At 35.5% G+C, this 16,707-nt stretch overlaps 1 protein-coding gene across 1 annotated transcript in view; it reads left to right on the top strand.

The window, feature by feature from the left end:
* Window positions 1-16,707, top strand: part of SMAD2 (SMAD family member 2) — a 74,218-nt gene that overhangs the window by 47,058 nt on the left and 10,453 nt on the right. The window contains exons 4-7 of the mRNA XM_037165044.2: window positions 7,843-7,932; window positions 8,939-9,132; window positions 9,963-10,097; window positions 12,868-12,942. Coding sequence (XP_037020939.1) covers window positions 7,843-7,932; window positions 8,939-9,132; window positions 9,963-10,097; window positions 12,868-12,942 — 494 coding nt within the window. The remainder of the gene's footprint in view (window positions 1-7,842; window positions 7,933-8,938; window positions 9,133-9,962; window positions 10,098-12,867; window positions 12,943-16,707) is intronic.

The following is a 16,707-nucleotide window of genomic DNA, read 5'->3' as shown; positions in this document are numbered from 1 at the left end:
TTAAACAATTAACATGGTATTTTTCAATACTTAAGAGTTTTTAGAATGTTTTGAAATCAGATGGTCAAATTTAGGGACTGTCGTTTGCAGTAGTGCTATCATAATAATAATAATAGTAAAATTTAATTTTTTGGAGGGATATATTTTTTTATTAATCTTTATTGTGTTTTTTCCATTACTATTTAGTCAGTTTATATCCTCCTTTCCCCAGCAATCACCATACTGTTGTCCATGTTCATGAGTCTTTTTTCCTTTTTGCTCAGTCCTTCCAACCTCTAACTTGCCCACCCCCCACTGGTTGTCATCTCTCTATGAGTCTGTCTCCGTTTTGCTTGTTAGTTTAGATTGTTCATTAGATTCAACATATGAGTGAAATCACATGATATTTGTCTTTCTCTGGTTTGTTTCACTTGGCATAACGTCCTCCCGGTCCATCCATACTATGCAAAGGGTAAAATCTCTTTTACAGCCAAGTGGTATTCCATTGTGTAAATGTCCCATAGTTGTTTTATCTTCTCATCTGTTGACGGACACTTGTGTTGCTTCCATATGTTGGCAATTGTAAATAACACTGCAGTGAACACAGGAGTGCTTATGTTCTTTCAAATTAGTGTTTTGGGTTCTTTTGGATGTATTCCCAGAAGTAGGATCACTGGGTTAAAAGGCAGGTCCATTTTTTAATTTTTTTGAGGTACCTACATACTTTCCATAGTGGCTGCATGAATCTGCATTCCCATCAGCAGTGCAAAAGGGGTTCCCCTTTCTCCACTTCCTTGCCAGCACTTGTTTGTTGACTTATTGTTAAACAGATTATGGGTCATCTGTTCTCTTTGTAGAAGTGTCTATTCCGATCCTTTGCCCATTTTTTTAATTGAATTGTTTGTTTTTGAGGTGTTGAGCTTTGTAAGCACTTTATAAATTTTGGATATTAACCCCTTATCAAATGTATCGGCAAATATGTTTTCTCATTTTATGGGTTGTCTTTTTATTTTGTTGATGATTTCCTTTGCTGTGCAAAAACTTTTTGGTTTGATGGAGTCCCATTTGTTTATTATTTCTTTTGTTTCCCTTGCCTGGGGAGATAGATCTGATAAGAAATTTATATGGACAGTGTCCAAGATTTTGCTCCCTATGTTTTTTTCTAGGATTTTTATGGTTTCAGGTCTAACATTTGAGTCTTTAATTCATTTTGAATCTGTTCTTGTGTGTGGTATAAGAAGGTGGTCTGGTTTTATTTTTCTGAATGTATTTGTGCACTTTCCCCAATACCATTTATTGAATAAACTATCTTTGCCCATTTGTATGTACTTGCTTCCTCTGTCGAATATTAATTGACTATAAAGGTGTGGGCTCTCTATTCTGTTCTATTGATGTATTTGTCTGTTTTTATGCCAGCACCAGGCTGTTCTGATTACTGTGGCCTATAACCAAGATAATTCTAACTAACATCAGCTCCATGAATGATGCTGTTGTTATTAATATTGATTTTCTGTTTCCATTATGATTGAGGTGCTGAATGCTACCCACAACTTCAGGTTATTTTGACATCTGTGCCCTGTGTTATTAAATTCTACATTTTTTTCCTCTAAAACTACTGGAAACATAATGTAAATAGTGCACCCTGGTATCATTTGGACTTTTCGTTGTAATCCCATCATGTACGTTTAAGTCAGTCTCTGTGCTTACTCTTGGTGCTAAGGAGATGATAATGATGCAAACCCAGACATTGGGGTGATGAAGCAGTACCAGACAGGTAGGTACTCATCCAGGTGGTCAGGGGCTGTGTGGTTAGAAGATTTTCGTAAGTTACTCTCCACTGAGAATAAAATGTAACTTAGAAAACTATTGTAGGAACCAGACAGACCCTTGACAGTGCTGTATTTGAGGTTCCCAGGGGTCCCCAGGATGTAGTCATCGAAATGCTGAGGTAGGTGGTGGTAAATCAGAAGTTCAGAAAGCTCTCCGTAGAATGGAAAATGTTTGGCAAGGTGTGGGCTAGAATCCTGGCTCTCCCTCCCACTTATAGTCAAGTGTATGATCTTGGTGAGTTATTTTATTACCCCTCTGAGGCTCAGTTTCCACAAATGTAAAATGAGGTAATACTACATTGTAGGTTATTATATGGTCCATATTATATTTAAAGTCTTACATAGTAGTACCTGACCTGTAGTAGGTAACTTACGAAGGTAATTTTTATCACATGTTTCTTTGATTCTAAGATGTGCATTTTTTCACTTTGGGATTCAGCATGTGGTGTCTCTGTCTCTCTCTCTCTCTTTAAATTTAGTTTCTGTGTATGCTTGAAGTGGATTCTGTAAGTATCAGTTAGATCAAGGTGGTTGATAATAGTATGCATCTCTTCTATGATGTAGTGTTTAAATTTTTGTAGTCTAGCTGTCCATGGTTTTTAATTTTTGTTACTGAGATTACTCTATTGATCATTCATTTCTTCCTTTAGCTCTATCAACTTTTACTTCATGTTATTTGCAACTCTTTTTAGATGCATACAGGATTGTTAATGTCCTCTGATGAATCTCTGACAGTTATCTTAGTCTTATTCTTTCTGAGGTTGATACTATGTTTTATTAAACTTACTGCTTGCATGAACTGTGTATTTCCATTCTTATATTTTCAGCTTATCTATGTGTCATGTTTAGAATGCATCTTTTTTTGGTAGACATTTTGCATCTTGTATTCTTTCTGACAAGTCTCTGCCTCTAATGAGAGTATGTAGTGTACGGTGTGTAATATCAATATTGTTGGATTTACACCTAACTCTTTGTTATCATTTGTTTTTTGTTTTCTCCTTTGAGGTTAATTAGTTTTTAGTATTTCATTTTAATTTTCCTTTTTGGGGGTGGGGGTGAGAGGTTGCTTTCCAAACCACAATATGTATCCTTAGCTTGCAAAGCTAAGTAGTGTAGTTGTTTTTAACACCTCCTGGTGCTTCTGCTGCTGTTAAATTCACTGCATCCACATACTCTTTAGAGTTACAATTTTTGCTGTATTTGGTCATCTCTGAGCTTTTGTAGAAATTAAGAGAGGAAAAGAATATCATTTTTTACATTTACTTATATGTCTATACTTTCTAGTTCTTTTAATTTTTCCTGTGATTTAATGTTTCTGTCCTCATTTTTCTTTATCGTGAAGAAATTTTCTTTGTGCAGTGTCTGCTAGAAATGAATTCTCTTAGTTTTTGTTTATCTGAACATGTTTTTGAGTTCTTTTATGGGAATTTTTTTTTGCTGGGTACAGATTTTAGGTTGAGTTTTCTTTTTCCTCTCAGCTCTTTAAAGATGTTCTCTTGCCTTCTGGCTTCCATTGTTCCTGATGAGAAATTGTTATTCACACGTTTATGGATGATTATGCTCTGGCTGCTGTCAGAGTCAAAGCTGGACATTGGTTAAAGGTGGTAAAAATAGATGTTATTCAGTAAGCATTGCAGAGGGGACAGAGCTTTGCAGAGGGGACAGTCGGGCTCAGTTCCTATTTTCACAGGGACAACTAGGAGGGTGAGGGAGTAGATAGGGGGAGGAGTGAGCAGAGTTCAAGAGATAAAAATTTACTCCCAAAGTGAATAAGAGGGTTGGTCAGTGTTAGTGTGATTAGGCCACCTGTGTCTGCTAAATCAGTGGTCCCCAACTTTTCTGGCACCAGGTATTGGTTTTGTGGAAGACAGCTTTTCCAGGGTCCCCCAGAGGGGCAGTGTGAGACCTGAGGCAGAGCTCAGGGACCCCTGTGCTAATGACAGTCATCAAAGTTAGGCTTCTGTTCTCCCTCCAGGTAGACTTCCTGATGACTGAGCATTTCAAAGGAAGGGTTTTTCAGGTCCTTGAAAAAGACTTTTCTGAGTTGTAGGAGATACAGTATTTACAATTGTAAGCTTTTTTTTTTTTTTTTTTTAAGGTAAATGCTCTTTAAAAAACGTGGTTAGGGGTCTATTAACAGATGTTGGCTGAAACAAATGGTAAATTCCTTTAGCAGCCTTGAGTTTTTTCAAACAAGAACTGAGAAGGGTCTGGACAATGCCAAGAATGCTGCCTTAGGCTACGGCGCTGCTAGAAGCCGTGAGTCTGTTGTGCAAGGGTTCGGATGGAGTCCTGTGTGCCAGGAGTTTTTGTAGTTCTCATCAGTGTCATCGCCTTTGGTCTTAGCGTTTGATAATGATGTGCCCAAGTGTGATTTTCTTTGTATTTCAGCTGCTTGGTATTCACTGAGTTTTCTTGGAAGTGTAAATTTAGTTTTTCACTCAAGTTGAAAATATTACAATCATTATTTCCTTTTTTTTTTTTTTTTTCCTGATCTGTTCTTGCTTCCCCCCTCCCTGGGACTACACATGTTACTGAGATTGTTCATTTTGTTACACTGTCTTTAGTGTGGGTTCTCCTGGTGGGATAATTTCTGTTGGTCCACCTTCAAATCCACTGATTCTTCTGTCTTTTCCAACCATCAGGTTAATTCTTTATTTCTGATTTTGTAATTTTTAGTTGTGGAATTTCTATTAGATTCATTTTTATAGATAATGTTACTCAGCTGAAAATCTCATCTCTTCATTAAGTCCATGAATGTATTCATGATAGTTACTGTAAACTCCTTATCTGTTAGTTCATCTTGGGGATCTCATTCTACTGGACATTTTCTCTTTTGACTAAGGGGTGACATTTTCCTGTTTCTTCAAATGTTGGTGGTTTTATAGTGGATTTGGGGGATAAAACCTTGTAGGGACTCAACTCTGTTATCTTCCTCTACTAAATGGTGTTGATAGTTTTGGGTGGCCTCAGAATCCAGGCAGTTTGCCTCTGATGTGAGCAGCTGAAATCTCAAGCTGAGTTCTTTCTGACTTCCAAGTGCTGGTTCTCAGCATACCTCCACCTTCTCTCCCTAATGTGTAATTTAGGGGTCAGTCAAGGATTTGGATAAAGTTCACACTAACATATTGATGTTTTTCCTCCTGTTGCTCCCTTCTGTACAGGATTTTCCCATAACTTTTCCAGCCCTCTTTCAATTCCACTCTGATTCTGCTGGTCAGTAAAACTGCAGTTTTCTGCTAAGGTCTAATTATCCTGCCTAGCTTAGACTGTGGGGTGCCCATCGGTCTGCAAAGCCACATCAACGCAGCTCTCATCCAATACATTTCCTCTCTTAGATTGACTTCAATTTTTATCTGTTTTTGGTCTCCACTGTTTTTAGGTAGTTGATTGTATTGTATTTTCAAATAGTTGATTTTATTATGTTCAGAGGTTGTCATTTTTATCGAAAGGAAGTTTTGCCTAATTGAGGCTACTCTACGGGCAGAACCTCTGTTCTATTTTGCTTGAGTGTTGTGTTTCAGAATTTGTTAGGTCCATTCTCTACTCTTTACCATAGAGTTTTCCTGGTCATTCTTGTTTATTTTGGTATGTTCTTTTTGGAAAAATTTTGTCAGGGTTAAAATTTAATTTTTTAAAATTGAGGTTGCATTGAATATATAAATTTGGCAGAATTGATGTCACTATGGTGTTGTCTTATTTTTCTTTGCTCAGTTTACTTTGTGATTTTTGGTAATAATTAAAATGTTTCTTTGTGTAGTTTTGACACATTTACAGTTATTTATAGGTGCTTTGTATATTTTGTTATAAATGGATTCTTTTTAAAAAATACTTTTTCTTACATAAACAAGCAAAAACTGTACTAACTAGAAATAAATTTTTTTTAAATAAACCATCCAATTTTGTGAGAGAGAATGTTGTAATCATGGGTAGAACTGAGGCTTAAATATACCCTAGGTTGGCAGTTGGAAAGTGTCTGAATTGGAGTTGGGATTTAGGTCTGTCTTCCTCTAGATTGGTTGTGTGTTTTTAAGAACTGCTGTTTATTGTTCTCTCTTTCAAAGCTTGACTAAAGCACAACTTCACCTCTTCATGCTCTATTTTAGATTCTGGTTCTTGTGCCTGTCCTAGAGTTACTGGACCGAAATGTCCAGTCTTATAAGAGCAGAATAGCCTCTCTTTTTAAAAAGATTTTCGTTATTTACTTTTAGAGAGAGGGGAAGGGAAGTAGAAAGAGGGAGAGAAACATCAGTGTGTGTTTGCCTCCTGTGCCCCTGCTGCTGGGGACCTGGTCGGCAAGCCAGGCCTGTGCCCTGACTGGGAGTTGAACTGGTGACCCTTTGGTTCGCAGGCCAGCACTCAGTCCACTGAGCCGTACCAGCCAGGGCCAAAATAGCCTCTTGATCTATTCTTTTGTTAATCACTTTTTGTGAATTGTGTTCAAGAAAGAAGAATAAAGTTCTATATTACCCCTTGTGAAGTTTAAATTCAGATTCATATGACTCTAGAGTTTTAGTTGATTTTATTGTGATTTTAAAATACGTGATGCAGTAAGATTCCAGTAGCTATTTGATAATTACCTTAAATAAAAGTACCATTTTTAATGGTTTTTTAGTTAGTACCCTCTGGGTGGGGGGGAGGGGTCTAAATTGTCTTCCAGTTTTCTGTCTTTTTCTCACTTGCAGTTAGGGAGATGGAGGATAGACCCCTGTAGCATAAAAAGCTAGAGAATCTGTAAAATACCCCAAGGTGCTAAAGTAAAGTGTCTGAAAATGCATTTTAAAGAACTGTTTAGTATTACTGTTGCTACAGCCCCAAAGCATGACACGAGATGCTTCCGCTTCCCAGTGGCAGTGCAAGAGGCCCCTGTAGTACAGAAGCCTGGGACCCCACTGGATGGAGGGTGCTGCCCAGCCACATGAAGAGAAAAAAGTACAGGAAGACAGCACTTTTTACCACTGCCTTTTGAAATGTAGATTGAGTTAAGCTTATTCATTAGCAGTTCAATCATTTATTTGATTTGATTTTCAAAAGTTGTTTTGAAATGTTTTTTTCTCCTCCTTGAAATTTTGAGGGTTTTGTAGAATGTAAGAAATAAAATTGAGTTGCATTAATTAGCTTTTTTGATTCTGATTTTTAAAAGTAAAACTTAGGACCTGAGACACCTTGGCGTCAAGTTCCATTGCAGACTTCCTTTAAGCTCCTCTTCTTCCCTTCTGCCACAGATGAGAAGTTAAATGAAGTAGTGGCAGGGGGAACAGGCAGAATTATCTCCGGACTGCCCAGGTTCTAGAAGGGTTTGTGGGAGAAAAATTTTGAGTTCTTTCTGGTCTCTGTTTTCAGGAGTACTGATTTAAAAAATACTAGATATAGCAAAATTTTCATACTCATACTGACTTTTAAGAATTTGGTGCTTTTACATATCTTTAGTCCTCATAGAAATTTCTTAAAACTTTTAAGGCAGTATGCTACATTAGAATGAGTTCCAAATCTACTTCCTTGCCCTTGGTAGTGATAAAAGAGCAATAATTTCTATAAAACTGAATATGTAAGTGTCTCAAACAAGTAACTTGAAAATCTTAACTGTGGATATATGTCTGTTTTAATTGAAAGTTTTCCTATATTAAAAATAACAGTTGACATTTGTGTTTAGGTGTTTTCTTTCTAAAAGAAAACTAGATTACAAAATGAAGCACTGTTAGTAAGGCTAATGGCATAGGTTTTAGATCTTTCGTTGTGAGTAGAGGAAATTGGAAAGGGCATTATAGGTATAACTTCATTAAGCTAGAGAGCATTGGTGTTCACATTTTAAAAACATAACCATAACTTATCTGGAGTCACATGTTCCATTTTATTGGCTTCCTTCATATAGAAAATATAGAAACCTGCACTAAAGGCAGAGAAAAAGTGAAGCACTGTATATTTTCTGGGTGAAGGAAGTATTCTGTACATTTTTCATGTTTTACATCATGGTATTTTGAATAACCATGCTTCCATGTTCACATCAACTTTTTGTTTTTCAATTTATGCACAGCACTTGCTCTGAAATTTGGGGACTGAGTACACCAAATACGATAGATCAGTGGGATACAACAGGCCTTTACAGCTTCTCTGAACAAACCAGGTGAATATTCTGCCCTCTGTTGAATCCTAGCAATCTTGTGGGAGGGTGGGGGTGTTTTGGAAGACCTGTAATGGGTTGCTTAGTATAATTTTGACTAGGTTGTTACCTTAATGTAAAAATAAGGCATGGCACTTAAAATACCTGCTTGCCAGTATTAAAAGTATATTAAATGTTTCAGCTAAAATTTTGATCAATGAAATTCTAATTTCTAATCTTTAAATTATTGCATCCCCTAAAGAATAGGAACTTTGATAATTATATCCTCATTTTAGTTTGAGATCTGTTGTTGGCCTAATTTTTCAATAGATACGTAACCAGGTTTTGCTAAATTTCTTGCTATCATCTAAATCTCATCTGTATACTAATAATACATGGTTGATTACTGAACACAGTTAACACAAGGCTAACTTGTTTATGTTTTTTTAATCACCTCATTCTCTTTTTGAGCACATTGGTATTTGTCCATTTCATCTTACCATATTCATCACCATCTGCATTTATGTGTGAGTTACAGAAATACACCTCAGTACTCAACACAATCACAATCGGGTAACGAATTACATTAGTTTAAGTGAGTTTTATATCATTGTTGGTATTTACCATTCTTCACAGTAGTTCCTTTTTTGATAATTTAGTCACCTACAGAATTAATGCCCCTAAAAGAATCCCTGAATAAGAGTTTGATTTACTAAAGATAAAAGTTGACAGTTTTTCAAATGCACTTATATGATACTCTGAAAAATCTATTTTTTTCCCAAATGGTTAGCCATTCACTGACACTTGAGTCATTTGTGTGGCATGTTTTTAAGAATCATCTGCTAGAGCTGCTGTTTACTTTTATGTCAGATCCATTAAATAGTACATTTTTCTTCCTTGTACTCACTAAAACTAACTAAATGTCTATCATTCCTTTCTTTATGCTTTTGTTGAACCAATTTAGTCCAGTTAACTATTCCTGCTTTTTTAAACCTCCCACCTTTCTTTTCCCCTTGCTTTGTTCCAATAGGTCTCTTGATGGTCGTCTTCAGGTATCTCACCGGAAAGGGCTGCCGCACGTTATATATTGCCGGTTATGGCGCTGGCCAGATCTTCACAGTCATCATGAACTCAAAGCAATTGAAAACTGCGAATATGCTTTTAATCTTAAGAAGGACGAAGTATGTGTTAACCCTTACCACTACCAGAGAGTTGAGACACCAGGTAGGAAAGCGACTGAAAAATAAATAAATAAATGCTTGAACTTAAGTATATTAGGTACTCTTATACCTAATTGACCCAAGAAAATTTTGGTGTAAAATTCTAATAAACTTAACCTTAAATTCAGTATATTATTTGGTGGTCATTAAAATACTTTTTTAATTTTTAAAATATTTTATGGAAAGTATATCTTCGTGGGAAGGATACTTTCCTGGGATGGCATAGTCTTTCATCTCCAACTACACATACAGGAAACTGATCCACACATTCAGTCAGCGGGGAGGCGAACTGGTAAATACGTTCACCTGTCTGCTGCATGAACTGTTTTTACTCATTTTGCTCTCTGAGTGGGTGTTTTTTTTTTCTTCAGTACTTTAATGACATCATTCCTATATAAGCAGTTCAGTAAAACTCATAGGAAGATTTATGTTTACTTAGCTTTGTACTTGAAACTTTTCAGGACTACAACTGTGTTTTTATAAGATACCTTAAATACGATTTTACAGATCTTTTCCCAGCCTTTCAAATGGGGGGTTTTTTAACTCTTATGGGAACATAGTATTACCAGGATCACTTTGTACTCAAAAGTACAAAATAAATTGGATCTTGGAGTTTTAGATTGTGAACTCTATAGTAAGTTAAAATTATAATTAGGTTTGTCAATTTCTTAATAGCTTGTATAATACCAAATAGGTGGGCCCTAAATGTAAAAAATTAAGCAGGCTACTTAAAAAAAATTTTTTTTTTGTGAAAACTTTTCATAAAGGTCCTGGTCCCCCACCCATTGCTTCTTGCCATTAACTTGGATTTTTTCTTTTTTTTATCCTTTTTAGTTCTGCCTCCTGTATTAGTGCCACGGCACACTGAGATCCTCACAGAACTGCCACCGCTGGATGATTATACCCACTCCATTCCGGAAAACACTAATTTCCCAGCGGGGATTGAGCCACAGAGTAATTATATCCCAGGTATTTGTTGCCTTCTGAATCTCCTAAAAATTGGGATAGGTACAAATTTTGTGCCTAAACATTTAAGTATTAGTGAACTTTTTCAACCTAGCGGTTTGACTTTTTAAAAAATACTTTTTAGATTTTAAGTAGAAAAGTATCTGTTGGGTGATTATTTTGTGAAGTATATAAACCTAGTACTTGAAACACTTTTATCTGGAGAAAAGTTTTACTTCATATTTCATTTTCTTTTGCAGTGGCTTTTATCAAAGTACTCTGAGAAGCAGAAAAGAAAAAATCTTAGTAAGTTTGTCTTAGTTATTGAAGCTAAGAGAGATGTAGAATGTAAGCAAAATAAATGATACAGGAAAAAGTATTCCTGAAACAAATGTAATGAAAAGTTGACCAGATAATTACTTTCATAGATAATGTTTAAGAAAAACATGACATTTCTATAGGAGATAAAGCATTTTAGTTCTGCAGATACAGCAATACACCTGTGTTGTACTGAAAGTCAGAAACCCTCTATTTTAGTTCTTTTTCATCTGGGCCTCAGTCACTCCTGCTCTAATTACTTCATTATGTGATCCAGCAACATATGCCATGCCATGATATGGTAGCCTGCTCACCCCTTTAATTTTCACTGTTTTTTAGGAAAACAACCAATGTTTTCTTACTTTTCCATTCTTCCCCTTCTTTTAAAAACAGGAACCAAAGGTATAGTATTAGGATGATGATTGAGCTATATACCTTGGATTTTTTGGTGTTAATTTTTTTCTCCTTTTATGTAATATTCCTCTGTCCCATTCTTACACAACTGAAATATGTAAGGAACTAAGGAACTTAGAATTTTAAGTGCATAAAAATACTTCTTGAATGTGTTTCATCATGGAAATATATACCTATTCACTGAAGACAATTTTTAAAAATAAGGATATTTCAAAATAACTAATTTTAAAGTTAGAAAGTGTCTTCTAATTGCTTTAATGTTCATTTTCTTTGCTTACTACTTTATTGCAAAAGAGAAATTCAAGGCTGCTTTTTGGATTGCTGGGAAACAAACTTTTTGAGAAGTTAGGAAGTAGCACACAGTTGGGGTGCAGTGTGAGGGCTGGGGTGGGGGGAAAACAGGGCCAACGCGCTTCCTAGGGAGAGAGTTGTGGTGGGAGGGGGAGGGGAGACATTGCAGATCTTCGAAGCAGGACTGATGTAGCAATACTAGGAGACTAAGGTGGAAGTTCTCACCTTGTAAGCATCTTGTAAGATTGCCCGCCCAATAATTATTTGGAAGGATGTTAACCAGAATGCTTAGTAACTTTCACTTGTGGAGATGGTTGAACTTGTTTTTCCCTTGTTTTTTAGATTTGGGTATTTTACAAAGTAGAAAATCCAAAGCAATCGTACCTATTTGCTCTTGGATAGTGGGGTTTACCCCACTCTGGCTGACAGCAGAACCTGAGAGCTTACTTTTTATTCTACTTGAAAATAAATTTTAACATTTTCTCCAAAATGCTAATAGCTTCATTATTGTTTTATAGGTATGTAATAGTGAGAAAAATAAAAGAGGATAAAGCACATAAAAATTCATTATTTTTTCTTACTTAGACCTCTGAGACATGGATGGTTAGACTGATAAAACTTAGCTCTGTTTGATTTTATCAGCTTTAACCTTTGAAATGATATGTATTACTCTTATGCTTTTTGTCGTTTGAACATATGAAGGCAGGTACTTCATTTTATTCTTAGAATTTCAGTATTAAAAATTTGAGGGTACTGACAAGTAACTTTTAAGAAGTTAAATTTTGTATTTAGCTTGTTGAAGGGAGATGGTAAAGGGTTAATGAAGAAAACCTTTTAGCACACATACTTTCTCTCCTCCTTTTGGTAATTACAACATTTTTTTATGAGTCTGTATTTGAATTGCTTAGAACTGACCAGCAATGTAAATATTGAACTGTTGATAATCATTTAAACTTATTTCTTGTTCTCAAAATTATAATTGATAGAATTGTATAAATGCTTTTATTTTCATGAAGCTCATTTAGGTATTCAGATGCTTCCTAAGTAAATACTTTGCTCATAAAACATGTTGGAAATGACACACTAGAATCTTATTTATTTTCAGGAAGTGTTTTATCTCAGTTTTGTGCAGTAGTCTGTATTTGAGTTCAATTTACTGCATTAATACTCAGGATTTAATGGTTAGAAATCTCTGGGGAAATACACTTTTTGGGTAGAATTCAAGCTAGACCAGTCCTGAGCTATGTTACTATATTTTGCCCTGTAAAATTTAGTGAAAGATGTAAGTCTGTTACTTTTTAATCTGAAACTATTCATGTCTGGATGGGGGGTTGGGGAGTTTTTTAATCATCTAGGTACTTATCCATGTGGCCATTAGTTAAAAAAAAAAAACACCAAAAAACCCCCAACATTGTAGCTACTAATGTCTTTGAAGCATACTGATCCAGAACTGAGGCATCTTTGAAGTTATATTTTTGGCTCTTGTCCCAGAAAATATACATATGAGAACGAGCCAGATATTTAAATAATAGCTAGGAAAATACGCCCAGAGAGCTCAATTGTACTTCAAGTAGGCTTTAAGGATTTACCTACAAGATTTGGAGCAGAACCTGAATCCTAAGCTCTCAGTATCCAATACTGCTTTTATAATGAGGTTATATAACATTTATATTTGTAATTTGGAACGATTCATTGGTTTTTCTTTTTGGTAGCTGGGAGAAAAGGTGAGATTAAATTGTAACTCTACTTGATTTGTTCCAAACTTCTGTAGAAACACCACCTCCTGGCTACATCAGTGAAGATGGAGAAACAAGTGATCAACAGTTGAACCAAAGTATGGATACAGGTAAAAAATACCTTTCAGAATCTCTCAGTAATTAGATAGACATTTTTGCCTTATTTGAAACTCATATGAGTTATTTATAACTCTTAAATTTAGAGCAGTTGGGACACATCAAAAAAGTCTTTTTGACTTAATTATCTTGACTTAATTATATCTGAACAATCAATAGTCCCTGTTGTCCATGAAAAGTTAATGTATGCTGCTCAGCAGAGTGCTTGGTAGAATGTTCTTCCGGTGTAGAGTAGATGAAAATTGAGAACACTCAGATACTTTTCTTTTTAGGTATTCTGTGCTTCTATTGAAAAGTTTTGGTTATCCTGTGAGTAAATGTCATTGTGATGAAAGACCATAATTAACAGATAGTCTAATAACAGATTTTCAGAGGAATTGGGAGGGAAGGGATGGAGCCTAGCTTTTCAGTGCTCCTTCAGCAAAAGAATGAGTTCTGAATTATAGTGGATTGTTTACCAAAAAAAACCTTGTACCCGACCTAATTCAGTGAATTTCTAATATTTGGGTATTGACTCCAAAGCAGTGGAAAAAAGTTTTAACATATAATAAATATTACATCATATTTTTAAAACAGTTGTTACGTAATAATGTGTAATCTACCAGAATTGATAGGTTGCTGGTGAACTAGCTGTGATGTCATTGTAATTGTCTGTTTTGATCCATTACAACCTATCAGTATCTTAAGGATTGGACACCTTAATATTATATACAACCTGACAAATTATATCATTAGCATTCTATAGTTTATAGTGAAGCATTCTGTAGTTATGATAATCTATTTTTAAATGAATTAACACTGGTGGTAGACAGGCTTTTACAGTAATTCTGTTGTTTACATCCTTCCATTATTTAGACTTCCAGGTAAGAAAGCTTCTGCTATAGCTTATCATAGCTGTTCAGAGTATTAGATAACCAAGAATGATAGATTATCTAATCATATTTGGAAGTAACGTGTTGTATATCTTAATGCAAATATCGTACTGTAAATGATATTAGGCTTTCCAAATATGTCTTTCTAATACACCTGTATATTGAAGAACTGTATCCCTGAATCAACTGTGTTTTTGTTTGCTCCATGATGGTTAGCTGCTACTATACATTTAAAAGTGAATACCAGCCCTGGTCTAGTGGCTCAGTTGGTTGGAGCATCATCCCATACAGCAGATGTTCCAAGTTTAATTTTTGGTTAGGGCACATCCCCAGGTTGTAGGTTCCATCTCCATTCCAGTGCGTGTGGGAGGCAGCTGATCGGTGTTTTTCTCTCACATTGATGTTCTCCATCCCCACCAGAATCAATAAGCAGGTCCTCGGATGAGGATTAAAAAAATAAAAATACATAAAAATGAATGCCATGAAAAGATGCTCAGCATCAGGCACGTGGGAAATGCAAATGAAAACCAATGACATACCACTTTGCACCTGCTGGGATGGTTATAATCAAAAAAGAAGGGCAATAACAAGTGTTGATGAGTTTATGGAGAAGTTAGAGTCTTCATATGCTGCTGATGGGAGTATAAAATGGTCCAATTGCTTAGGAAACTTAAAATATTGAAAAATATAATCCATCAATTTCACTCCTAGATGTATGCCCCAGAAAATTAAAAACTAAATTTGTGTACATCCATGCTAAACTTGTATACAGTTGTTGATGTAAAAGAGGAAACAGCCCAATTATACATCAAATGATGAATGGATAGATTAAATTAGGTATCTCCATACATTGGAATTTTACTCAATCTTATAATTGGAATGAAGTACTGATCTGTGGTATATAACATGGATGAACCTTGAAAGCATTATGGTAATTGAAAGAAGCCAGACGAAAAGGCCACGAGGATTCCAGTGAGTACACAGATGCCTGAAAGGTGGCAAGAATCAGTAAGATGAATATACAGTAGTCCTTCCATATCCTCAGGTAGTATGTTGCAAGACCCCAGTGGATGCCTGAAACTCTGGATGGGACAGAACACTGTATATTGTATATTACTATTTTTTACATACCTATGATTAATTTAGAAGTTAGACACAGGAAGAGATTAACAGCAATAATTATAAAGTGGAACAATTATAGCAATTTGCTGTAGTAAGAGTATAATCTAAGTTATATATTTTTTAACTTAGTGAGTGTGGGCTCTCTTCAGAATATCTTAACTGTACTCACCTTTTCACATAGAGGAAGCACTTTACAGCTTCTCTTTGACATATCTGAATGGCCAGCATTGCTGTGCTTGTGTTGAGGGCCACTTTGAACACCACCCTGCAAAACCACAACACCTTCTGAGAATCCAGATGGCTAGTAAGTGATTGATGGGCAGGTGGTGTATACAGTGTGGATGTGCTGGACAGAGGGACGATCTGTGTCTGCAGGTAACTGAAACTGCGGGAAGTGAAACCCTGAATGAGGGATTCTTTCACATACATGTTTACCTTTCTGCCCTTCGTTTTTTGCCATGGACATTTGTCCAGTTGTGTTAGCACCATTTGTTGGAGACTTTTCTTTCCTTGTTGATTTACCTTGGCTTCTTTGGTGAAAACCAAGTGATACTGTAAATGTGGGTCTAATTTATGGTCTAAACTCTTTATCTGATAATTCCAGCACTTGGTTCATGTGTAGGTCTGCTGTTGACTCTTAGTTCTTGATTATAGGTCAGTTTTTTTCCTCCTTCGATGCATTCTCGTGTTTTTTTTTTTTTTTTAATCCAATGCTGGGTATTGTGTATAAGGTAATACTAGAGAATAGCATAGAACTTGTATACAAAGATATGCACAAGGATTTCTGTAGATGTTTTAGCTACAAGTAACAGAAACTGCTGGTTCAAACTAACTAAATAGGATATTTTTTACTTCTTGTAACTGGAAGTTCCATACTTTAGTAGCAGCATTCATATATGAATAATTAATAGGCTAACTATTAGTTCACCTGCATGCATTTTAGAAAATGTTTCTAAAAACTTCGGTAGCTAGTAAATTGTTAGCTTAATTTAACTTTTAAAAAATTTTTATGTGGTTATAATGAACCTTTCTGCAATCTGTAATTCCTTTGATCACAAATTAATGAACTGTAACTACTGGTCATTTCTGATAAGTATCTAATAGAGGAGGAAATAGTTAAAAATGAAAAATCGGGCAGTTTCCTCCATGTCTAATAGTAGCTTTGTTTATTTTATAACAGCTTCAGGAAACAGCAGTGAGTTTTAGTTCATTGTTCTAAATATATTTTGACCTTTCTTAGTTATACCTATTGGGACTTGCCAACATTTTTCAGCATGAGGAACAAGAAAAGAACATAAGAAATTAGTTTTGTTATGGAAGACTTTTTTGTCTTCTAAAAATTAATTATTATCTGTTCTCTATTTTTGATATATCTGTTTTCTCTGAAGGTTCGCGTTTCACTTGTATTCCCTGGTATTTCATGTTATGGTTCCACTGGTGTGGGGAGGAGTGGGGGGGCACAGGGAGTCTGGCCTGTCTTGTTCTACATTTATGCCATTGCTGTATATGTGGCGCCTGGGAGCTGTAGGTCATGCTCTTTTAGATAACTTTCCAAAGATATTGAGAATGATGATGAGAAAAGAAAATTAACAAATTCACAACAAATATGTTTAAATTTAGTTGCATGGAATTGAGTGGTCCAATTTTTTTCTCCTCTGTCTGTTGTTGTGCCTTCTTTTTCTTACTTCGTGTATCTGTGCCCCCTGTCCCATATTTTCTTGATTAGATTTAGCCTGCTTACCTGAAACTGGAAGACATGAGTAA

Source organism: Artibeus jamaicensis, unplaced genomic scaffold (assembly GCF_021234435.1).
Source record: "Artibeus jamaicensis isolate MK-2021 breed Jamaican fruit bat unplaced genomic scaffold, CSHL_Jam_final contig_354, whole genome shotgun sequence".
NCBI classification, from domain to species: Eukaryota; Metazoa; Chordata; class Mammalia; order Chiroptera; family Phyllostomidae; genus Artibeus; species Artibeus jamaicensis.
Note: the sequence above shows the minus strand (reverse complement) of the source record. Positions and strands in the feature narration are given on the sequence as shown.